Source organism: Pelmatolapia mariae, linkage group LG18, assembly GCF_036321145.2.
Source record: "Pelmatolapia mariae isolate MD_Pm_ZW linkage group LG18, Pm_UMD_F_2, whole genome shotgun sequence".
NCBI classification, from domain to species: Eukaryota; Metazoa; Chordata; class Actinopteri; order Cichliformes; family Cichlidae; genus Pelmatolapia; species Pelmatolapia mariae.
The window spans coordinates 26,127,563-26,152,342 of NC_086243.1; the positions used below are offsets into that span (position 1 = coordinate 26,127,563).

At 38.6% G+C, this 24,780-nt stretch overlaps 3 protein-coding genes across 6 annotated transcripts in view; 1 reads left to right on the plus strand and 2 right to left on the minus strand.

The window, feature by feature from the left end:
• Positions 1 to 1,894, minus strand: part of LOC134617584 (zinc finger protein GLIS1) — a 69,954-nt gene extending 68,060 nt beyond the window's left edge. The window contains exon 1 of the mRNA XM_063462879.1: positions 1,801 to 1,894. The gene's annotated coding sequence lies outside the window, so the exon portion shown is untranslated. The remainder of the gene's footprint in view (positions 1 to 1,800) is intronic.
• A 5,277-nt stretch (positions 1,895 to 7,171) lies between these two features.
• hnrnpc (heterogeneous nuclear ribonucleoprotein C) lies at positions 7,172 to 18,788 on the plus strand. Of its 4 annotated transcripts, none has more exons than XM_063461523.1 (9): positions 7,172 to 7,316; positions 10,174 to 10,282; positions 11,852 to 12,120; positions 13,469 to 13,541; positions 13,738 to 13,794; positions 14,031 to 14,200; positions 14,745 to 14,858; positions 15,154 to 15,317; positions 18,207 to 18,788. In XM_063461523.1, the coding sequence occupies exons 2-9, from the start codon at positions 10,278 to 10,280 to the stop codon at positions 18,309 to 18,311; spliced, it is 957 nt and encodes a 318-aa protein (XP_063317593.1). In that variant the 5' UTR covers positions 7,172 to 7,316; positions 10,174 to 10,277; the 3' UTR covers positions 18,312 to 18,788. The 4 variants fall into 4 exon arrangements, with proteins under 4 accessions (XP_063317593.1, XP_063317594.1, XP_063317591.1 ...); XM_063461521.1 differs by having other exon boundaries at positions 7,175 to 7,936; positions 15,151 to 15,317; XM_063461520.1 differs by having other exon boundaries at positions 7,175 to 7,316; positions 15,151 to 15,317.
• A 1,548-nt stretch (positions 18,789 to 20,336) lies between these two features.
• LOC134616161 (putative ferric-chelate reductase 1) lies at positions 20,337 to 23,997 on the minus strand. Its single transcript, XM_063460900.1, has 6 exons — positions 23,899 to 23,997; positions 22,519 to 22,725; positions 21,700 to 21,810; positions 21,308 to 21,449; positions 20,995 to 21,159; positions 20,337 to 20,451 (listed from the first exon to the last, which is right to left on the minus strand). Exons 1-6 carry the CDS (start codon positions 23,995 to 23,997, stop codon positions 20,399 to 20,401), a joined length of 777 nt encoding a protein of 258 aa, XP_063316970.1. The 3' UTR covers positions 20,337 to 20,398.
• Positions 23,998 to 24,780: the final 783 nt, after the last annotated feature.

Consider the following 24,780-nt stretch of genomic DNA (forward strand, 5'->3'; position numbering starts at 1 on the left):
ATGGACAGATTCCCCCACCTGAGCTGTAGATCTCTGCAGCTCGTCCAGAGTCACCATGGGCCTCTTGGCTGCATTTCTGATCAGCGCTCTCCTTGTTCGGCCTGTGGGTTTAGGTGGACGGCCTTGTCTTGGTAGGTTTACAGTTGCGCCATACTCCTTCCATTTCTGAATGATCGCTTGAACAGTGCTCCGTGGGATGTTCAAGGCTTGGGAAATCTTTTTGTAGCCTAAGCCTACTTTAAATTTCTCAATAACTTTATCCCTGGCCTGTCTGGTGTGTTTTTTGGACTTCATGGTGTTGTTGCCCCCAATATTCTCTTAGACAACCTCTGAGGCCGTCACAGGACAGTTGTGAAGCTGTTTCGCAAAGAAGAATGGGCAAGAATTTCAGTCTCTGGTAGAGACATACCCTAAAAGACTGGCAGCTGTAATTGCAGCAAAAGGTGGTTCTACAAAGTATTGACTCAGGGGGCTGAATAATTACGCACACCCCACTTTTCAGTTATTTATTTGTAAAAAATGTTTGGAATCATGTATGATTTTCGTTCCACTTCTCACGTGTACACCACTTTGTATTGGTCTTTCACGTGGAATTCCAATAAAATTGATTCATGTTTGTGGCTGCAATGTGACAAAATGTGGAAAAGTTCAAGGGGGCCGGATACTTTTGCAAGCCACTGTATATACTGGGGATCAGAGGGGGCTTCTCAGGAACTGGGTTACAGCCATGTTGTAACCCAATGACACATTTTGAATCTGCCGTTTACATTTTGAAAGCGGCAATAGGAAAACAATCCACTAAAACTGAAATGTTATTGTTATTTTCTCTCCCCGGTGAGAAATTGAGGCGAACATACAGCACAACTGTCAGGCCAAACAAATACTTTAGGTAGAAACAAACCTTGGCTTGCTGCTGATTTCCCGCTCGTAGCACCATGGTCCATGTGAGAACTTGAACAAACAATCTGAGCATCTGGTGAAATAATCTGTGAGTCATCGGTGTTGACCAACAACCTGATCAACCTCCCAAAAGCATATTAAAGTAACTTAGTGCTTTCTGAAAATGCCAAAAATCTTGTTTATTGCTCCTTTAGGAGTCACATATATAACATTAAATTAAGTTAATAAATTATCAGTGATTCCCCATCTCAATGTACATCTCAAAACCATGAATTCCCAGCACAAGCTGCATGTCAGTGACACCATAAGACTAATGATTAAAACAAGCCTCCTCATCTGTTTGCCTCTCAGTAAGACAGATTTCCACCCCCCGCGCAGCACTTTTCATTCCAGCTACATTACATAAATCAGCAGACTGCAGAGGAGTGGAAAGGAAAAGTCCCATAAGTAACAGGAGGGAAACTATCACAGGGAACCATTTGGGCATGAGCTCACTATAGTGTATAGCTCTTAATTGCCTTCCTCAAATGCTTGTTGCACAATCAGAATAAGTTCTTGTGTAATCCAAGATACGGAGGTAAGATTAGACCTGATAATAACATTTCTTGAGGACAGCGTGGAACTATTTTCTTCCACCCAGCGATGGTTTTCCTCACTTATCATAACACTCCTGACAGGTCACTGTACATTTGCATCCATCATACATCAGCTGGAGACCATTTACAGAAACTGTTAGTTTTCTGGGGGGTTTTTTTGGGTGGTGGGGGCTTCGTTAGGAGAAAACACATCATATTGTTTCAAACGTGCTAACGCGTTAAACTCCATGACAGCGAAAAAATTCGTGAAAAAAAAAAACTTCATAAAAGTGCAGTAAAGTCACATCAGGCCAGCTGTTCTTACCGTGTGGTGTCCCCTCATCAGCTTGTTGTCAGTAGGTCTTTGCCTCGCGCTGACTGCACGCGGATTGTACTCCCCACTGTCACTGCAGAGCTCTCGGCTCAAGAGCTGCAGCTGCTTAGCTGCCCGCGCGCGCACGCACGAACTCTCTCCCCTCGACGTGAGCTAATATACGTTCATCTGCAAGCATCTGTTACTGCTTTTAAAACTCTTTCATAATGCTGCATATGAAGCGCTCGTTGAGTCTGTAGTGTTTTAACAGTGAGCAACGAAGTAAAAAAAGAAAAAAGGTTTTAAAAAAAACGACTTAGACCAGGGGCGTGTCCAGAGGGGGGATATGTGGTGAGTCTAAATATGATTGGCCCCCAATCTGAGTTAGAGGGAAAATATTAATAAAACAGAGAAATGTTGAAGTGCCTTCATTTTCCTTGCAGCCAGTATGTATGGAAGCTTGTTTCCGTCTATGAATTTAAAAAAAAATAAAAATGGACTGATTCTTATATAGCGCTTTTCTACTCTCCCAGAGTACTCAAAGCGCTCTATGTAACATGCCACATTCACCCAATTACACAAGCACTTTCTCTGTACTTAATGCTTTCTAACTACATTCACACACATTCATACTCCGATGGATGCGTCGGAGAGCAACTTGGGCTTGACATGCAGACTAGAGGAGCCAAGGATCAAACCACCAACCTTCCGATCAGTAGGTGACCTGCACTACCTCCTGAGCTACAGCCACCCCATGCCCTCTGTAAGTCAGAATTTCAAGTTAGGTATTTCTAAAGAACTTGGATTTTTGTGTTGTTGAGTTGAAACTTTGAAATGATCACTCAAAAATGTCAACATCTAACATTCAAGAATTTATTTTTCAGCAAAAGAAACAAGAAAGTTGTTTTTATTTAGAATATTTTTTTTCTATTGTTGTTGGTTTAGAAACTAAAGTGAAAAAATAGAGATAAATCTTGAAGTACTATTTTGGGATAGTATTTTTGAAAGAAAAGTTGAAATAATATTTCAAGTTTAATCTCGAACAAGGATGACAATTATTTTACTTTTTTCTTGAAATGGCACTTTGATATTTATCTACAAAAATTTATTTTAATCTCAAAAAGAATAATATTAATAAAATTTATATTGTGTGTGGGACAAATTTGGGCTACATCATTGTACCCTACTGACCTACTTTATCTGCTCCTGTTTTTAGATATATAAGATAAGAAACTTTACACTGATTGGTAAAATAGGTTTGGGAGTTTGTTGGTGTGGTAAGGATGGAGTTCTTGTAAATAAATTGTCCCCTTTGGCTGATCAAGAACAAAAGGAACACAGTTTTATACTACACTCTCAGACTGCTGTAGCCTGTTTACATTATCTTCAGGTAAATTCACCTATATTTGCTCGTGGATGGTGGCTTTTCATTTTAAAAGGAAAGTACGAGAGCATTTCTTTTTTCTTAGGATAAAAAACTGCCCAGGTGTGAGCTGTCTTGGTGGAAGCTTGCACCTTCTACATGTAATATGTTGTATGTGTGAAGTATTGAGTCTTCAGTCATAATTTGGGCATGTATATCACTATAGTCTAGCTATAATATACATAGATTTAAGGCATTTTTTTTATATATAGTCATCGTTTAAATAGAAATTTTTAACCTTAGTAAACCACACATATGCCGGCTAGTTTCATGTCTGTAGATTTCATGGTTACTATGATTAAAGAAGCTTTAGGTATAATTCATAGTAAACCTACTTCAATCAAATTGGAACATTTGGTAGTTTTAACCAACCTCACAGGGCAAAATCTCTAAACTGTTAATGAGTACTGGGAAAAATGTTTTTCATACATACAAGCTGTTTTTATTACTGTATGATTCTGATAGAAGTCCACTTTCTCATTGAAGAATAGCTATTTGATATGTTATCCTGGCGCTAAAGTCAATAGAAGGCATGTTGACTGTAAATCAGTTTATTGATTATTAGCACCTGCAGCACACGGGTCAGAGCAGGACGTTAAATCTAAAGCAGCTCCAGATGTGCTCTAAATAGTATAAGCCTCTTAAGACAAATGCATCTGTAAAACTATAAGTATGCATAACAGAAAGTTTTATTACAGTTTTTCCCTGTATGGTTTACCACTTTTCCTATATTATAACTGAAAGAGACTTAATATTAAGTTCACATGGCTTCTCTTCACTTTATGATATTTGTATTTCCAGTGGTTTCCCTATAAATTGTGCTGAGTATGTTTGAGGTGCTTGGTGTTGACCTTACTTTCACCATATTCTGGTTTCTGCTCCGCACAGTTTCCTATGGTGTCTCTGTCAGCTCTGCATGATTTATACCAGGGTGAAAATTGATGGCACACATTACCATCCCATCACTGCCAGCACTGACATGTAAACTCCCTGCTACTCCAGCATTTGTACCAATCACGTCAATACTTGGACACACTGCATAACAGCGTGTCAAACATCTGTCTCGTCCTCACGCTCTTAAGACTTTCGTAAATACACAAAAGAGGCAAACAAGCAGAAACCTTTCATCTGTGTACATGATCACACAGTGAAACTGCAAGTCAGAGTATGAGTTCTGATTTCTGAGAAGATGCACAGAGCTGTAAACAAGTCCTCTGGGATGGAGCTGCAAACAAAACCAGATGGGCAAAAACAATTCACAAAAGAACGTATTCTCCATGAAAATTTGGGACACAGGGGCTTCGCTGCTAACTAGATGCAGAAAACAGCTGGTGTTAATCTCTCTTTTTGCCATCCCTTCTCTTTAAAGTCATTCAGAAATCTTTTGAAAATGAGAATTAAAGCATTTATTCAGGGTAAAACACAAGTGTTTTATCTGCAGCTCATTTTCATCTCAGAGCAAACAACAAATCACTGGAGATGATGGACTGATGTTCCAACTTGGAGAATAAAGTAGGTTCTCAAATTCACAGGTGCTTACAAGGCTTTTTCATTGTAAGATATTTGGTATTTTGCGATGAATATAAAAAGATATGCAGGCATTTTGACACTCTGCAACCAGCAATGACTTGAAAAAAAAATCAAATTAATGTAATAAGAGCTCATCATTTAACTCAAATTGGTAAGTGTCTGTCCCATAAATTAAATAATCCCAGCATTTTTGTTATTTCAGATATTTGGTTCACTTTTACTATAAAAATATGCTGATATGCTATCACCTCTCAAGCCCTCTGGAGACACATAATGCATAGGTTTTATAGAGCCTGTACACTAGATGTCCTCAGTGATTTTCTTTCCTCCCTGTATCAGTTGATTTCTTTGTGTTGAAGACCTGTTTCTTTTACATCAGTGTTTTATGTTAAGTATAGCAGTTACATTTATATATATATGAAACACTTACTGTTTGCAAGGTATAACAAGAGGTGTGACTTCCTGTTCAAGACTTACAAGCCAAAAAGGTCCAGAAAAATCATCATACAAGCTAAAAGATTTGGTTAATATACCTCCTCGGTTTGCCTCTACTTTTTTTCTTTGTTTAAGACGTTGAAAAAATTTGTTGCACAGCACCTGTACACTAGGTGTCCTCAGAGAGCTTTCTGTGTCTGTGTATAACAGCGGTGGGCAACTTCAGACCTCGAAGGCTGGTGTGCTGCAGGTTTTAGATGTGTCCTTGAACCAACCCAGCTGATTTAAACTGCTAAATGCCCCCCTCAACATGTCCTGACGTTCTCCAGAGGCCTGGTAATGAACTGCTCGTATGATTCAGGTGTGTTGACCCAGGGTGATATCTAAAACCTGCGGGACCCCGGCACTCGGGGCCTGGAGTTGCCCACCCCTGGTGTATAACCTGATTTTCTTTTTTTCAGGCCTTGTGTCTACACAGCTTTCGCTTTTCTCCACTCACTCTTGTATATGTAAATAAGAAGAGTAGTTATATTGACCTGACCAATCTTCCACATTTCCATTTGGGTGTGTTTTCTTTTAATTAAAAAAAGAAGTCCCTATTAGTCATAGGTACAACTCAGTTCAAAAGAGCCTTTTCACTAATCTCCTAAACCTTTTCTTTTCAACTAACATCACTTTATTAGTTAAGCTCTGTTAATTAGCACATTTTGTTTTTAATGTCTACACTTTAATGCACTGGGTTGAAAGGAGTAAAAAGAACATAGGAGCAGATGTACTACACTTTATAACTAAAGAGTTGCAACCTGCTTGTCCGGTTCTGGAAACATCTCAATGATTATAATCAGTTGTGGTGTTTTTCTAAGCTTATCTGTAATTATCTAAATGTACCGCAGAGCTTCTTTGTGGTACATTCTTTCTTCTTGGTAGCAGAGCCTTCATCTGATTAAAAAAAATGTTCACTATCTAAACAGGTAAAACTCTTAATCTTTGCCAAATACTTTTTAAACTCACATTCATCTTTTTTTAAAAAAAATAACAACACTGTCATCTCCTGGCCGGCTGTGGTAATAAACCAGAGTTCAGATGTTCAGATTTTCTACCATTTAAATATGTTGTCATTTAGATTATTTCAATAAGATAACTCATTCAAACATAGGATGCCTTATGAGTATTTATTTTTTAAATTATGATCCTCTATTTCCATTCAGAAAATGCATTGCTGCAGCTAGCCCAGTTTCACCAGCGCTGACTTGAATGAAAATTTAAATATTCATATTTGCTAAGATTTTAACTACTTTCCTTTCCTTTAATTTTGCAGATATTTTTATTGGGTTTGCCAAGGTATTAGATAAATGTAAGTAAACGACCCGTTAGACAAATGTGAGAGGCTGTTGAATTAGAAAAGAACTTTATAAAGTCAGAGTTAATCACAGTTACAAAGATGATTCATACTGGTCTAATTGTCAGCCAATGTTTAAAAATAAAGCTCAGCACTGAATGTGTTTTCACAGCAAGACAAGCAAAAGTTACTAAACACTGTTCTAACATAAATATCTTGTTAAATATATATTTAATTGTTTAATGTTGTTATCAAATATATATTTAATTTATCACATAATCTTTAAAAAGTTGAAAAGAGAAATTAACATAATAAAAATAAACGTTTTAAATCATTCATTTTTCAACTAGAGGAAAAAAACTAGAAAATTTCTTTGTTATTTTAACTTTATAAAATTTACTCTTGTGGGTCAAAAGGGCTTTTGTTTGTTTTGTTAAAGGAAGAACTAAAGAAAGATAAACGTATATAAAGAGTCCTAGCTTTTGGAGATTTTATTCTGAAAAGAGTGCGTAGTGATTTCTCCAAGAAAGAGGGTGAGCATGTTTTACATATTTCGTTGGAGTGAGAGTGGCGGGGTGCTTCAAATGATGTACCAGTTACCGATTCCGGCCTCCTCGAACTGCACCGTAACACTAAACAAGCATCTCCGTCAATGACCGTGCCACCGCCTCTACGCGTTAGCTCGGCGGCTAGAAGAAAGCTAGCTAAGGGGGCTGAACCGGGTCTGCTCCAAAAGGACAACCTAAGTAACAAATTGACAGGTTTTACCGAAAGCAAGACATTTTGTTCGTAAAGGTCGTGGTGAGTATTTTGTTCCCAGACATTTTTCATTTTTCCTTCCTTTTTCTTTTCTTTTTGGATTTTTTTCTACGATGCTTTTTGGACAGGACGTAATGTGCTGGCTAGCGAGGTAGCTGGCTTAGCGGCCTCGGAGATGCTCATCCCCTCCAAAAAAAGAGCACAAACGCTGGTTGTGGTTTTTAGAAAACACGACGCTTTGGATGCCTCTTAGCAACAGTCTCGTCCACTTTTTTGCAAGTTTGTGTAGCTGTATTTTTTGTAGTGTTTATTGTGAAGACTTTTCTTTTACGGGACTTGCTGGTTTTTGGCACGCTTTTCAGCCAGCCGGCCAGCTAACATTAGCATGTTAATAACCGCGGCAGCAGCAGCATCCTGATGATTGATTACACGTTATCGACTTCAGATTTGTCAGAATTTTGCAGGTTTTGGTTTTTGCAAGACAAAGAGGAACTGGTCTGATGGCTGTATACTTTTTTTTTCATGCTTTTTAATTGTTGGTTGGCTAACGTTAGCCATGCTAGCCGGCTTTGATCCCGGAGGCCAGTCAGGGCCTGTGTTTCACTCTGAGGCCTGCTGAAGGCGCTGTCGGGGTCCAAGCGGGTGTGTTGTGGATGGTTTAGGTAATTTTTGATTATCCCTAGACTTTGCTTTTTTTGCTTCGGGTTTGGGTTTTTTTCTGCCCCCTATGGAGTAGTTCTTTTTTCCTCGTGTTTTTTTCCCCTCCCCCTCCCATGATGAAGAGTGATTTTTATTTTTATTTTTCTTCTTGAGTTTGAACGGTTTGGAGTGCCATTGGCTTAAGTTTTTACATAACGTTACTAATACACATTTGATTAATTAAACATTTCATCTGAACCAGTATTATGGTTGTGTATATGTGTATCAAAAGCAATCCACGCCCTCACATTCACTCCATTTACCCTTTTTATGAGAAAACACAAAGCTTATGGAAAATAAATTTAAACACATCACTATTATACAATACTGCGCACAAGTCTCAAACCGCCACTCATTTCTTTATTTTGTGCCAATAATTTATTGAATGTGTAAATATAAATTAAAATATGGTGTGTATAAGTAAAAAAAAAAAAAAAAAATACAAAAACGTTTTGTAAATTTCAGTTGTTTGGTATGACCGCCCTTATTCTTTTAACATGGCCTGAGTTCGCTCATGGAAGTTTTCTTGGAATTTCTTTTAAGTAGCTTTCAGGAATAGTTCTCCGGGCTTCTTTAAGGACATTCCCAGAGCCTCTGCAGTGTTTTTATAAATAGCTGTATGCATGCATTGTTGTACCTCCTTTGTGGTTAGGTTTAAACCAAAAATTTGAGATTTTGATTAATTACTTCACAAGACCTGTTGCCCCTGGTCTTCAGTCCAGATTTTGTGTAATTTGGCAAACCTCAGACGTTTCCCATCCTTAAACATAGCTTCTCTCTTCTTACACAGACCATTTTTGATAAGGTTTCAGTGAGCACTACATGGATAACCTGAAGGGCCAGTTCATCTCTGAGATCCAGTTTCAAGTTTTTGCTGGATTCTTCTTATATATATCTAATTTAAGGATATGATTTTCAGATACTGTTCATTTGCTGTACATTGTAGTTTTTGTAGGCCAGCCACTACTATTTTTGCCCTCATGTCTAGTTTAATGATGCACTACACACCATGCGGAGATAGGTCAGGTTTTCACTTAATAGTTCTTTGGGAATCACCTGATTGGTGCAAAAGAAACTACATTATCCTTTACATTTTCCATAGATTTGCTAGGTTTTCTGTTACTTGAGTTAGGTTCCTTTCCTATACTTTTGATTTATAAGCCTGGGTTAAGTGGTTTCATAAAGACACAAACAAACATACAAGAAAATCCTCTGAAAATGAGTGTAAAAGCTGCCAGTGTCCAGAGAACAACTTTGAAAGACCTTCAGAGATCCTGGAGAACTATTGGTCAAGACTTCTTGGAGGCAAAATATAAAGACATCAGGGGTGGCTCGAGACTTTTCCACAGTACTGTTTGTTATGGTAAAAGCACATTTACACTCTTGATTTCATAATCTCCGAATTTGGTGATTATTAGTTATAATAGTGAAATCTCTGGTTACCCTTAAAGCTTCTCTAAATATAATTTTCCCTTTAATTTCCCCCTGCTGCTGATATAAATCCCAGTTCCAGAGTTTTTATTATAACACTACTTATATTTAACAGATTATATACTATATATTTTTGGCTGACGTTTGTAATATGTCCCTTCACATAGACTCCCCCATGAGTACTAATAAATGGATCTGCCCATATTTGGACTAATAACCTTAGCTTGGATACATTCCAAGTTTTAATATTTCAATGATATGTAATAATCCTGCTCTTTAGTTTTTACATGCGGTTCCATAAAAGTCATTGCCAACTTTATGCGTCAATAATCAGCATTTATTTATGGTTTGTCTAAGAAATGAAAATAAAAGCAAACGTAGCATAGTGTTTTGAAATTCATCCAGCTTTGCTAGACTTGTTGGCATCTCGGCTGCATCTAGAAATGCAAACAAATGTCTGAGCTGCTACACCCATATTTCTTCACACACTAGCAAAGCATATGTGGGCTAAGCCAGTGCACTTTCTGTCGATTGATTGCAGTCCCAGGTTTCAATTTGTGTCTGGTTCTGTTCTGTATTCTCACACTTCACCCAGCCTTAGACATTGCAGTAGGTATACATGCATTAGGCTCTACCTGTAGTCTCATACTGGCTAGCTGTGTAACTGTATTTCCCTCATCACTGACTCTTGCACACACTCCAAACAGGTAAGGCTTCGTACAAGATAACCCTGCTCAGCTTGACCGAGGTGTGTTTTCTGTCACCTCAGTATAAGTCGCCAGGGGCGAAGGTGAAGGTCGAGACACCAGCCCAAACTGAACCCAGCCCACAGTCTCAAACATCAGGCAGACGGCAGCCCTGCACACAGACGCAATGGAGTGAGTGATGATGAATGAAAACCCCCTCTTCTGTCAGCCGGGGGGTTAATGTTAATGCCACGTAACTGTTTTTATGTTTACTTCCCCTCTCCAGACTTTACACTCTCTGGGCTATGGGCTTCACACACTTGCTTATATAGTTTACTTACAATGTTGATTACATATATTCAGTGAGGATTGGGCAGCATTACAGTGCTACAAGAAGCTGTATTTGTATCCACAGCTACAGCTCTACACCTGTATTGCAGGTTATTAGTTCACTGAAATGAGTCTGGCATAGTTGGGGCTCCATTAACAGATAAATGAATTATATTAATGGCGAGTGATACAGTTTTGTTTTTTGTTTTGGTTTTTTTTCTAGTTTCTTTTATTCAAAATCGTGCATTTTAGTTAAATATTTGTTTTACTTTTCTGAAGAAACGCACACCCCTTATTTATAATATTATGAAAGCACCGACAAGCATACCATAAAATTCAGAAGGAAGAAAGAACAAAGTTGTCATTTTGTTGTTGTTGTCTTTGTGATTATTATGTTTTATTACTCAACCCAGAGCCCCAAGCACTTCAGGCATTAGAATTAGAAATTTCTGGTATGAAACATCATAAATGTCGCTACTTCCCACGGGTCTGGCTTTCTGCCATGGGTGTGTGGTTGGAGGTGTTGACTGTCAGCTTTGTGAAGAGGAAGTTTAGTTGTTAAATGTAAATGTTATTTTGAAAATCTTTTGCATTAAACCATACAAGACAAACGATAAGCAAAGTCCTTTTAAATTTGATTATGCAGATTTGCGGTTGTTGTTGTCAGACCTTTTTTTTGCATATTTTACAATTTTCTTTTAAACTTTTTTTTTTCTTTTCTTTGTGACATGAAAATTATACCACAGAACTACGTGAAAGTATCTCATTGGAACGACTAAAACAAATGCTCCTTTGAAAATGATTTAAATTTCTGCTGCAGTTAGATTTAGTCCATTGTGAACTTTTTATTTTATAATTTATTTTAGGTGATAAATAACAGGCTTCTCAGTTAGAATGAGCCTTTAGTGGGCGCCTAAGCAGGAGGCATACTGCTTACTTTAAAGGCAAAGAGTGGATTTCGGCTTACTTGACAGAAAACAAGGTTTCCTAGCCATTAGATAACAATGTGAAATTTGTTAATAAATTAAACCCAGATATTTTGATCAAGATTTTTCTTTGGCTATGCCTAAAAGCCCTTAAGAAGACAATTTGTTTTATATCCAGGAAACCACAGTTGAAGAATCACGTGGTTCGTGGTCTTAGTGCTTGACTTTGTTTCCATCAGTTTGGATTTCTTTTAAATGAAGAGGAAATAATGCAGCTTTTAAATATTAAGTAAATGGAAGCTGGTCGGAATCTAATCAGTTTCAAATTTGTAGAATAAGAAAAATTTTGGAGAAAAATTCAGGTAACCAAACTTGATTTCTCAGGAAATCCTGATGAGTCCTTGACACTTTGCTGTCTGAAAAAGCAGGATCCATTCAAAGGGTCAAATATTTCGCATCCTGCTACTAAATTGGCTGCATATGTGTCTGTGTGTCTTCCTGACAGTCGTTCACCCACCTCCTCCAGCCTGATGAGCGCCAGCAACGTCACCAACAAGACCGACCCACGCTCCCTCAATTCGCGGGTCTTTATTGGCAACCTCAACACGCTGCTGGTCACCAAGGCAGATGTCGAGGCCATCTTCTCTAAATATGGCAAGATCGTAGGCTGCTCTGTCCACAAGGGCTATGCCTTTGTGCAATACGCCAATGAGAGGAACGCCCGAGCCGCTGTCGCCGGGGAGGATGGGAGAATGATTGTTGGACAAGTGCTTGGTGAGGGCTCAGTCTCTGAATTTTTATTTAAAAGGATTTTGCTCTTTATTATAGTCTTATTTACCTAAAATAAACTGAACTTCTGAGCTCATTGTTTGAACCTTCTTAGTTTGTTACCACTTTAAACAGTCACTGTTAGTTTGCTGGGGCTGATAAGTGATAAGTTTTCCCCCCACCCTTCTTGACGTAACCTCAAAGACATTTGTGTCTCCTTCTGAGATCAAAGCAGGGATCTTTTGCTTGTTAGGCTTCCTGGTTAGAACCTGGGAGGAGCTAAGATTAGGATCACATTTAGTCTCACTTGTTTTTACTCAGAAAACTTAACTGATGTTGTTAGGCAGGAATCTTAATATGTCCATCCGCCTCCATAAAATATACACACATTTCCCAGTTTAAAAGTTTAACTGCTGGGTGTAAGAAGTTTCTCACTGAGAAGTGAAAAGGTCTACATGCAGTGCTGACTTTGGTGCGTGAGAGCTGGATCACAATTTACTTTCAGACTAGTCGTCTGTATGCATCCAAATGACTGAGTTGTGCTGCTCCACAACACTGCGTAATCCATTTGTTGTTTCGTGTGAACAAGTGTGAATGTTTAGGTATAATTTGCTTATTTTAAACAAATGATTTCCAAACATTTCTGCTTAAATATGCATGTGAATTCATTTTCTCACTACCTGAGAACATGAGCTGAAATACAGGTTAATGAGGGTCCCTTGGCTGTGAGAATGAAACTGAGAGATGACTCATAACACTCACTCAGTGACAGTAACAATGAAGTCTGATAGTGATAGATTACAATACTCAAGGGATGGAAGAGTGTAATTGCTTTACACATTGTCTCACTGCTCTGAAAAGAAATGAAGGAACTTAACTAGACAAGTAAAGTACTTTGATGTTTCTAATTGTATTTCTTCATTTAATCTCCTTTTAAAATGTTTCCAGTGGTAACAGCCGTAGGCACGAGCAAGCCTGAAGTACATTTGAGGAAAAATGTAACATAAAATCCATTTTGTGTTAATTTTGACACATTTTGACTTGTCAAAAGAAACACACTCACAAATGTGTGCCATTATTATTTGTAAAAGAGAAAGCAGGGAAGTATGTAGTGCCAGCAGCACTATTGTCGACTACAGTACAAAAATATTTATAAATATATTTAATGTTTATATAATATTTAATAAAAGTGTATTCACAGCAAACCTCTAGTAAAAAAATTAAACCTTAATCAAACCTGCTTTTTTCTGAAGAGAGACTCGTGGCATTGTTAAAAACTTCTAAAGCATTGGTTTCAAGTTATTTGTCCTCTCATAGGGTTTGTGCATTAATGTATAATGTAACTGTCTGGCAGACATCAACCTGGCTGGAGAACCCAAACCGCACAGATCAAAAAGCACCAAACGCTCCGCTGGAGACATGTACAGGTAAGTATCAGCTGCAAACCTGAACAGAAAGCCAGAAATGCCATCACTGTTCTTAAGGAGGGCATAAGCGACTTTTGATTTGGCACTAAATGGAAAAACTTCATGTAGTTAGAGAAAACAAAAGAGAGAATGCAGTGATACCAGCAAGTCTTCATATTTTTCAACACAAGCTTTCTGTTCTTTTGTTCTTCCACAGCAGCAGCAGCAGCTCCTTTGACCTCGATTATGATTTTCAGAGAGATTATTATGACAGGTGAGTAGATTCCTGGCGATGGATGAGTGCTTTACTCTCAAGCACAGTGCCAATCTTTGTTGTTTGTTACTGAGCACTTCATGCTTGAAGATGTCACTCAAACTTGGGTATGAATGTTATTTGATTAGAAAAAGCAGTAATGCTTCACTTCTACCACTGCTCTGTTCTCATATTCAGCACAGAGTATGTTTATTAATTTTTAAAAAAATTTTTAAAAACCTCTTGTTTGATAACAGAATGTACTCGTACCCGTCCCGTGTCCCTGCTCCTCCTCCCCCATTGTCACGGGCTGTGATCCCGTCGAAACGCCCGCGGGTCAGCCTTAGTGGAGGAAGCAGCCGGCGGACCAAAAGCAGCTTTTCCTCTTCATCTAAGAGCAGTCAAAGGACTTCCTCATCCAGAACAAGTGAGTCTGTTACCTGGTCCATGCAGCTGTCTGGAACTTCAGCACCACAGTATATTATCCTAAATTCAATCAGTTTCACCAAATACCAAACTGTTGTTGTTGGTGCTGTTATCATCATCAACATCCTGCATAAATCTGCTTTTGTAAAGATTTACAGAGGGTTATTCAGTCAGGCCTACAGACTGGGCAGTGACTGTATGGCCACACAATAATTAACACATGATGCACCAGCACAACCATAAGTACCGGCAGCAATATCGGCCACTTACAAAGGTTTAATGGCGTAGAAGTCTAAATCAATTTAATTGGCATCTGGCTTATCAGACTTATTGCTGGCAATACAAACCAAACCCACTGTGTTGTACATTAACCCAATTACTTTAAACATTGGGCCAAATAATAATCTTTTCTTTCAGTAACCTCATACACGTCCTTTGATACGGGGGGAGTTATGTTTATGTTTACCATGGTAGGATTGGGCAACTGTCAAAATGTACCCTCGTTGTAGAATAAGGCTTTCTAACCCCCCACCCCCATTCTGCAGTGAAAGTGGACGAGCTACAGACCATCAAGAGAGAATTGACGCAGATCAAAAGCAAAGTGGATGACCTCCTGGAGAGCCTGGAGCGTATGGAGAGGGACCATAGCAAGAAGTCAGGTAGGAGGGACACGGCATGTTTTAATGGGGAGTGCTGAGTGAGGTAAAACTCAGCAATAAATGCCTCAGTGTTTAACCAGATGGCCTGTAAATGAAAACCTACAGTACAGAATGATCTCACACATTCTTTTCTCACAGCTGTAATACAGCCTTAATGGCCTGCTTTTGTTGAAAATTAACTATAACAGCCTCCAAAGATTTCCAGTTTTTATTATATTTTTTCCCAGAGTAGCACTTAAGTTCATTTAATAGAACAGATAACGAGTCATGAATGTACCTTTGTGTTTGGCAGAAGGTAAGAGTATGAAACCAGAGCCAGGAGAGGTGACTTCACCTCCACACCCAAGCAACAAGAAGGATGACAGCTTGAAGAGGGAGAGGGACAACCAGGACATAAATGACTCTGATGAAGAAGAGGAGGACGAGGAAGAGGAGGGAGACCTGCTGGAGGAAGAGGAGGTGAGGTTTGAAAATGGTATTCAGAGGGAAAGTAATAAATGAATATGGGTTTTTTGGGGGAACTTTTTATTCAAATTCAGATTCAAATTTCAAATCCAGTACTGGACAGACCTGCTATCTGCATCGTGTGGTATCAAGCATCAGACACGTTTGGGATGGGTGAGGGTGGGTGAGTGCGTATCTGTGTCAGTGTACATGCGTGTGTGTGTGTATCTGGTGTCCTTTCAACCAGTTAAGCGAAAGTCAGCAGTCCACAGCCTACGCAGGTGGCCTTGGAAGGATATGTGCACAGAGACCCAAAACATTCTGATTATCAGGGAGAAGATTTTGTTGTTTTCAGCCAGCCGGCCTGATGGGCCTTCTAGCGACGTGGGAAGCCAGATGAGAGAAATGATTGAGTTTTGTGCAAACGAGCTGCCTCCAATTTTACAGCCGGTCTAAATGTCTGTCACTGGTCACCAGGTCTGTCAATTTCCCGTTAAGCTTCTCCAAGATCTTATCCATGTGGCGTTCAATAAGAACAGTCTGAGTACTCACAGCCCGTCCCATCGCTTCGATCATAGCGGCCAGCCTTGTGGGGTTTTGAACAGCTCTAACCACTTTCTTCAGTCTTCGATAAGCCAGGGCCAAGTCAGCTCCGATCGGAAAGAACCCTGTTATTATGGTTCCGAATAGGTAGAAATCTTCTGTCCTCAATCAACAGTCCCAGGAATCCTAGGCACACGACGCACCACTTCTGCCACCCATCCGTCGTGTATCCAGCAGGTCTCTCCAGGACATTTGGGCTCTCCTTAACCCAGGCTTCTAGTTGAGAAAAGGGTGTCAATTGCGTTCAGGGGCCAGTGGATCAAATCCATATTCTTTAGGTTTTAGAGAACAAGACTGAGAGACTCTCTGGGATAAAATTAGACAAGACTACACAAGGACATAAGAAGCCAAGCAGGAAAGATAAGGTGAGGGAGAGAGATGCGTCTGCCTCCGTCAGAGCGGACAGCAAATTTTATTTGCAAGAAGAAAGAATTTCATGTTTCAGATTTTCTCAAACTGCTGACATGTGAAGTCATTTTCTGAGAAATTTTATGGCATTGTGTTTTATTCGTTCATTCCTCATTACCTTAAAACTGGAATTCATGTGATTTATATCCGCTAAGCTACAGTGAGTGCTCACTTGATCCAACTCAAGTCTGTCCCCTTTAACGGTTCCATGTGCCATCATGCCTAATGGAAGCTTAGAAAAACCAAGTACCAAGTTTTAAATCTCTCTTAATATTCTAAGGAGCTTGGAAAGAAAAGTGACTGGACTTCAAGTTGCTTGAAGATATTTTACCTCTCATCCGAGAAGGGTCTTCAGTTCTAGGGTCAAATAGTGGAGAGTCCCAGATCCACCATTCAATCCTAGAACTCCAGTCACTTTTCTTTCCAAGCTCCTTAGACTACGATGACCTGGATGACTGAGAACCTTCAGACTCTCTCAATATTCTCCACCAGAAACGGCAGCAGTTAGCGACTGCTACGATGTATACTGCTCTTAAAAAGAAATATTAAGAAAATGTCAATCATTTATTGTATTGTGCCTACTGTTTCCGTTTCAGCCAGAAGTTTTCAACATTTCTAAAATGATCCCGATCAATAAGATTTTTCTTGTTGTTCTCACTACGAGTTATAACAAAAATAGTAATTTATGAAGCAACTGTCGCCTAGTGCCACATACAAAAGTTGTGTAAATGTGTGTGGATGTTTTTGTTCCATATCTGACACAAAAGTGCCTTTTCCTCTTTACAAATCTGCACAAAAGGTTGCTCTGACTGAAAAACAACTATAAGCTTACCTCCGACTTTTATTGCTGTCCTTGTTAAAACCCATGCAATCTGAATCTGGTGTCTAGACTGTACAGAAAAGCAATGAGATTTTTCGTCAGGTGCATCTTTGCAGCATTGATGCCACCTGTCATTGTGCTAATTTTAGTATAGTTTCCATGTTTTTTCCAAGGATAGCTGCGTAGTCCACCCTAACTTGTGAGGCACACTCAGTCATTTTCCACTATAGGTCTGAAATGAGATAGAAACCACTCGGTTCAGAAGTGCATCGAGGGTTACTCCTAGTAGGTTTTCAGGGGGTTAAATAGGGTTGCACAGTTATTCGATTTGAAATTTTAAATGTGAAGCTATGTAACTGGCAATTCATAAAAAGCTGTAGTTAGTCTACACTGTGCACAAAACTTCTCAGGTTTGAGACATTGATTTTCTAAATCTTTGCCTGCTTTCTTGTGCTTTTCATCAATTAGAAGCGACCCAAGACAGCTACACACACACCCAGTAACTGCACACACTTAGATTAGTGTTTGATTAATGTGGTTACAGTTAGTTTCTATGTGCATCCCTTCATGTCATGTTGCAGTGCAGTGATATAAATTATAGTCCCGAGTTCACTAAAAGCCAATCAAATTGGAATTTCTGTCAGAAAAATCAGTGGCACCCCTTAACAAAACAGACACTACTGTACAGTTGTTTTAAATGGGGGAACTATTCAGACGCCCAAACTAGTTTTTCTACTGTGCTGTACTTGTAGAAGGCCACAGTCATGTGACTTTCAGAGGAACTGTTTAGAGGAACCAGTTGTGCATTTGCTTCCTTCTCAGTCCCAGGTGTTGCTGATTGATGCTTTGTCACCAGTGTTAATTTCTGCTTACGGTGTTTATGCTTTCTTAATGTGCTAATTTCAACCTCACCTGCTGCTTGAATTACTGCCCTTTTAGATCAACAAAACAATGCGGTAGATAAACTTCATGATTTTTTTTCAGATTATTTAAATTCGTTTTTTTAAATATCCGAATATGAAGTATTTTTTTTTTTTTTGTTATTTTTTCATCACTTATTAAATTGTCTGCAGGTGAAAAGTCAAGAGAGGGAGGAGGAGGAAGACGAAGAGGAGGAAGGCGAGCACGTGGAAGCAGACGATGATGGTGACAGCGTGAATGGAGACGAAGACTCGTAGGCACAGATGACAGCCCCGCATGCGGTGTAGTCGCAGCTTCCAGAAGGACATCGGACTCCTATTTTAACTCTAATATTGTAGATATAGGAAAAAAACAACACGTACACACACGCACATAAACACACACATAAGCATGGTGCACACACTCTGTCATAATGTCCCTAAAGGAGATTTTTGTTTGCGTATCTTGCCCGTCATCCGGTACCCCCTATTTACAGGAACTAGTTGTAGGTTTGGGTTTGTTTTTTACAGCGTCGTTACTTGTCTTCAAGAGAAGGCACGAGTGTGGACTAGTGATGTTCTCAGAGACGACAGCTCGACGGACATGTCTTAATGTGAGGGCGAAAATTTCTGTTTAAAAAAACGTTTTTAGCTTCAGTGTGTTTGTTTTTCTCATCAGTGAATTAGTTTGGCCTTGTCTATCTGTATGTTACTGTCAGTTTTTATACTATTCAGTTAAACTGTAAAGGAATAAATTGCAATAAAATATTGAATTTGCTTTTGTGTTTTGTTTGGCTCGACATGGATCTTTTGTATTGACGCTACAGAGACGTTCCATAGACTATCCTTATCTGGCTTCACTTAATTCAGACGTCAGGAATCCAATTTACATAGTTATCACTTCAATAAGTCAGCCCAGGGTTTCCTGGTGTAGTCAGAAGCATTTTCAGCATATTTTCAAAGGGAAGAGGAACTATAGTAGAAAAACATGAAGGGGGGGGCAAACATTGCCAGTTTTGATTTGGGCTGCTACATTCAGACTATAGGGTCAGAATGTGATTATTCCGGCAGGATAATGTGTGTAACAAAGCTCAAACCCGATGAGATTAAGTGCTCAAGTTCACAGTATTCAAATGTTTCCAGTATGATGCTAAATTTGTGCCACAAAGACTTGGAGCAAGCCCTCAAGCAAAAGTAGTTCCAGTGAAATACAACACAAGGTGTGCCTATTAAATTGTGCAGTGAGTATCTGTTACTGTGACATGTAGCACAACCGCTGCTTTGTTCTAGCCGACTAAGGTATTTTATGGTTTCTGTCAGATGACCATAAGTGCTTAAGTGTGCAAATCAAAATCAAATGATATTGCCATGATGTCATAAGCAGTGCGCCACTCTTGTGATGGATTGTGGTTACCTGAAGTGACTTCACCAAAGGATGCAATGGCAAACCTGCTGTGTCAAGATGCATTTTAGGGAATTTGGACATCCTTCACAACACTTTGTATATGATTGTTTATTTATATCTTATAGCTTATTTAATTTAAGGCACTGCAGATATAAATTAGCTAGCAGCTACAGGTTGCACAAATCATCTTTTCTCTTATGAGATCACTGTGTTATGCAGTTATATCATCATGCTGTATATCATGAATGCACTGAGATTCCCACCAACAATCATAAACAGTTGTTAGTCATCTTGTGCAGAATGTTACTTGTATGCACTGAACATACAAGTAACAAAATGGGGATGTACCCGATGTTTCTCACAGCCAAAACAGTGCGGTGAGAGGGAAACGAGATGACATTGCGGTGATCAGTTTTGAGAGATTCAGTACCGTGTGTCTCTCGATTTAACCAGATGAGGTTCATTTAGACATCAGTCACACCCTCATCACCACCAGGAAAGGGTGTCACACTGTATCTTAGGGATTTGTTGATTTCACTGTACTGTGTCCAGAGATGCAGCTCATGAGATAAGCTCATAGTTTGACTTTATTATAATTAACTTCAGTTTCAGTAAGTTTATCTTTTAAGAGATAATCTACAATCAGTACATTTATGTGTTAAACAAAACCATCTTGCCATTTGTTTAAGTATGCTTACTTGTAGGTGTGTGTCTGTAAGTCACGTGCATCAAAATAAAATATATACATATATATATATTTGGTGACTAAATCCACACAATTACTTTGAAACTGAAAAACATAACATCTTCAAATTCAATAGATACAAAAAGTGCAAAGGAAACATAAAACATTTCACTATTAGTTCAGTAAACACGTCATAAATAGCTTGACACTCAGATTTTCTGGCTTTGCAAACCAGTCATCTTCACCGGGTCACAGGTTCTTCCTCTCTGCACTCTTTCAGGCTGTCTTCAGGACAAACAGCGTGAGGACAGTTAGCAGGAGTGTCAAAGCTGGCAGGGAGAAAAGACAAAAAGCAATTATTCAGAAAACATCCGTCAGGGTTTCTGCTGGTTAAAGTTAAGGTATCTTTAATACCACATGGTGCAAAGTGTAATTATGCATCATAGTCATTGCTAAAGAAAAATTCAGCCAGGACAATATGGGCTAAAATGACATATTATCCCTGCTCTTTCTGTTGTATAGCAAATTTATTGTCATGCATTTGCTCCATTAAAAGGGCCAGGAGACCTATAATGGCTCCAGCAGTTTCTAAATGCAGCTGGAATTGGGATCAACTCTCTGATTTATACATAGTTTTCATTGTCCCCTTAATCTGTGGTGACTTGTACATCACTTACTTGGAAAACTAAATTTTTTTCCTTCACCACTATCTTTTACTTATAACTCTAAAATGTTTCATAATGAAATTAACTAATTTATTAAACAATATACAGTAACTAAAGCTTCAGAACTTGGTATTGTGAACTGTGAATCTTCGTCACATTGAGCCCTAAATCTACAGTGTGAGAATAAAATGTCAGTGTGGTGTTTACCATGACTGTGAAGAGCGCCACTGGCCGAATTTTTTGTAGTAGTAGGTGATGCGGTGGTGGTTGTGTTGGTTGTGGTGGTTGTGGTGGCGTTTGCAACATTGGCGCTTGGGTTGGCGAGGTTCAAAGGATCGGTGGTTTTGCTAGTTGTAAAGGTCCCAAAATCGTCTGAAGAATAAAACATTGAAAATAGTGATGAGGATTCAATTTAACCTTCATTTACAGCTTCACAAATACTGTAGCATCTAACGTGTGTATTTATGTTGATAAGAGTAGACAACAAGTTACAGTTGAAGGCTGCTTTCACTGGACTTACTTCCACTCAAAGGTCCAGACCCAAGGACGACAACATAAGTGGTAGAATCAGCGCTCCTGGTGTTGGTGGCATTTGAATTGGGGACACTGAACTCACACTGGATCTTTCCATTGACTACCTGGCCTCGTATCTTTGTCACAGTCTGGTAAAAACAGTTTGACTTGAAGTTAAAATACAGCAAAGCACCATCAGGTAAAGTATTTCATTTTAAATACCCCCCTTTTGTTGTGTTTTTTTAGGGCTTTGATGACTGAATTACAGAGTATGCATTAAATAATTTCTAGGTTAGCAGCTTTTAGGAATGTGTTCTGATAATCTGTCAACCGTTCAACTGTTTCAGCTTGTTTGTTAATGTTTATCTGTATACGTTTTAAAAGTAGTTACAGCCTCACCGAATTAAATGTAGAGAGTGTGTTGTTGATGTTGTTTCTCTGCCGAGCCCCGAAGAAGAATGATGCATTGTTAGAGCTGTTCTGAGCACAGATGTAAAGCGCAGTGGTACCCTGAAAAAGAGCAAGCAGTTTAAGGGTTATATACTTCCTTAACTCACTGGTCTCACTTTTAACTCATTACTTTGGCCTGGACCAATAAAGACATAAGCAGGTCTGTGTGAGTTTATAGAAACACAGATGTAATTGGTTAACCTTGGTACAGTATTTCCCAGGTGCCTTATCCTTAACTTGGCCTTATCACTTGTACCTTAACAACAGTATTTACATTTAGTTTGGTGTGAAGGTTTCACATCCTGGTGTGAATATTTGACTAAGCAAGGTGGTGGCTTTCATTAAATAAACCTCTCTCGGTTGTCTCTGAGATGACCGAACGTTTGTTGGATTATTAAATCTATATTTAGAACATGATATATTTTAAAGATATTTACTAATGGAAACCAATGCCCATTTCCAAACACAACCCTATTATTTAAGGGTTTTTTTCATTATGTACCAAACATCAAATATTTCTTTAATCCTCTGACAGTAAGTAAACATTTCCTGTCAGAGGATTAATGGCTAGGTAATGGAAAAGTAGTTGAATGAAAGTAATTAAAAAAAGAAATTGATAACATAGGAAATCAGTTATAATTATTGAAAAGTTAATGTGTAAATAAGTATAACTCTTCAGTAAATAATTGTTTTGGGTTAACATTTTTATGAGGACATTGTGGCCTAAGTTAAACTTAATCACCGCTCTGGTTTTGTGTGCTGTGGTACCTGGGTTGCATTGGCGGTGAGCCCCAGTGCGATGTACCCAGTGGAGTTCCCACTGAGCTGGAACATCAGCTCGGTGCCGTTAGGAGCTGTAGTGCTGCCTGCAGCCACAGATGCAAAGAAACAGCTGCTGTTCCCAGCAGGGTCACAGTTGTCTGGGGTCTGTATGCACAGCTTAGTCGTCCCGCAACCTGTATTTGTAATGTTTACCTAGTAGAGAGACACACGAGCATAATCCAAGTCACAAGACAGCTTAGCAGCTTTAATTTCTGTGTCAACACTTTGGCGATGAAACCGCTTCTGTTTATTGTGTTCTGTAGTGAGATGGCATTTAAATAAGTCAATACTTCTTACTGATTCTTTATTTCTATATTTGTTTCAACACGTGAGAATGCAGAGCTACAGTGTGATGAATTAAAAGGGTTTGCCACTGATTTCACACAACCTATGGTGGTCAAAAAATGCACATTCTGCGACAGTTATTTGTAAAATGAAACCATCAGTGTCGATATAGAATCACTCATGTGAATTAGAAAAATTATTTTTGTATTGACAATAATCTTGTTAAAAAGTAAACATACTGAAATAGAAAGAATAGCATCCCAGCTCATGAACTGGGAACAGCTGCTATTAGTTAACATTAGGTTACTAAAGGCTTTATGGGAAGTGAAACTCTACCTTAAAAAATCACATACACGTATAAATCACACAAATTCCATTAATTATACGATTTATAAACGCCACTGTTTAGCCATATGTGACTGTTAGACTGTATGTAAAAGATGGCAGTAGCCACCACACCCATCTCGATTCTTGTCTCCCATCTTGAAGCCTCATTCTGAACATTTTTGCAACCGCCATTTCACAATCCGTAACCCGGCCTTTTACTCTAATGTAGATCTGAACTCATTATGTATTAAATTAGTCATAACTTAGCATCTGAGATCGTGAACTCAAAAGGAACGGGCTTACTGAGTTCATCGATGGGGAGACATTTTTCCATAGACTTTTATATAATTAGACTTCATTCTTCACTTCTCCTCCTGTTGGCTATTATTATGGATAAATGCTCAAGGCACTCCCCCTACTTTTTAGACCCACTAGCATTTTTTTTCTTCTCCCATGATAATAATAATTCTCAGAATGTATAAATATAAATAAAAGTAACGTTTAACCAAGCTAACCATGCGCTGTTCTATTTCACGCTGTAGATGCTTAACTTAAAAAGACAAAATTAGCAGTAAATTCTGACACTATTTCGTACAGTAAAACTCATTTCAGTTCCTAAATATGTAAAAGTGTATGCTTAACAAATGCACTCCATCTGTGTAAATCACCATGGTCACAGTGGTACTGTGCTGGCAAAGTTAAATATAAACCAACCGTTGCATTAGTGGCAAATGAGAAATTGTCTGCTGCTTGGACACCCGGAGCCACAAAAAGCATCACTGCAGCAATCAGCAGGCTCAGGCCTCGCTCCATTCTTTCCAGGAAAGCAAACAATGAGAGAGCAAATAAGAGAAGAGCAGATAAGAATGAGATATTGAGAGACTCTTTTTTTTTTCAGAACAAACTAAGCTCCTTTACATTCTACCTTAGTTTTATTATAACAACTTGTAAATTCGAAATTTGTGTGTAAAAAATGTAAGCACTTATAACAAAATGTTTTGTTCTAAAAAGATTATAAAAAAAAAAAATGAATTGAAAAGAAAAAAAATCATTTAAGCCATGTCCACAGGGCTGAAAACACATTTATACACAAATGTACTAAGTACAGTCAGTCCTTTAAAAGGTAATAAAACACATTATGGTTTAGCTGTACTGGAATATTGACAGAATAATTATTCATTTAAAAACAGAGCATCGTTCCTTGTCTTTTCCAGGGTTTGTTTTTTCTTTGTGTAACTAAAAATCGATTGTCAGATTATCTAAATAGTATTTCTAGAATTCTCATAATTAACCTGATTATGCTTTAAAGGATAATGAAAACAAACGAAACAGAAGCAGGCATCCAGGAGAATCCAAATCTAAAATGTAATTAAATAAAGTTTGGAGAGACTTACTCGATGCTGTGAAGTTTAAATGCTGAGTTGAAGGATTGCTTTCTGCTCTCTGTGGGACGATCCGCAGTTCTGGTGATGGAGCAATGTGGAAGCAGCTTTTTGTTGAATAAGGGGCAGGGCTTTATAAGAATACACCTGTGTACCTGCCTGGGTGTGGATTAGTTGTTTGCATTACTAAAGCAGTTTCTGTAGAACAAGCCTT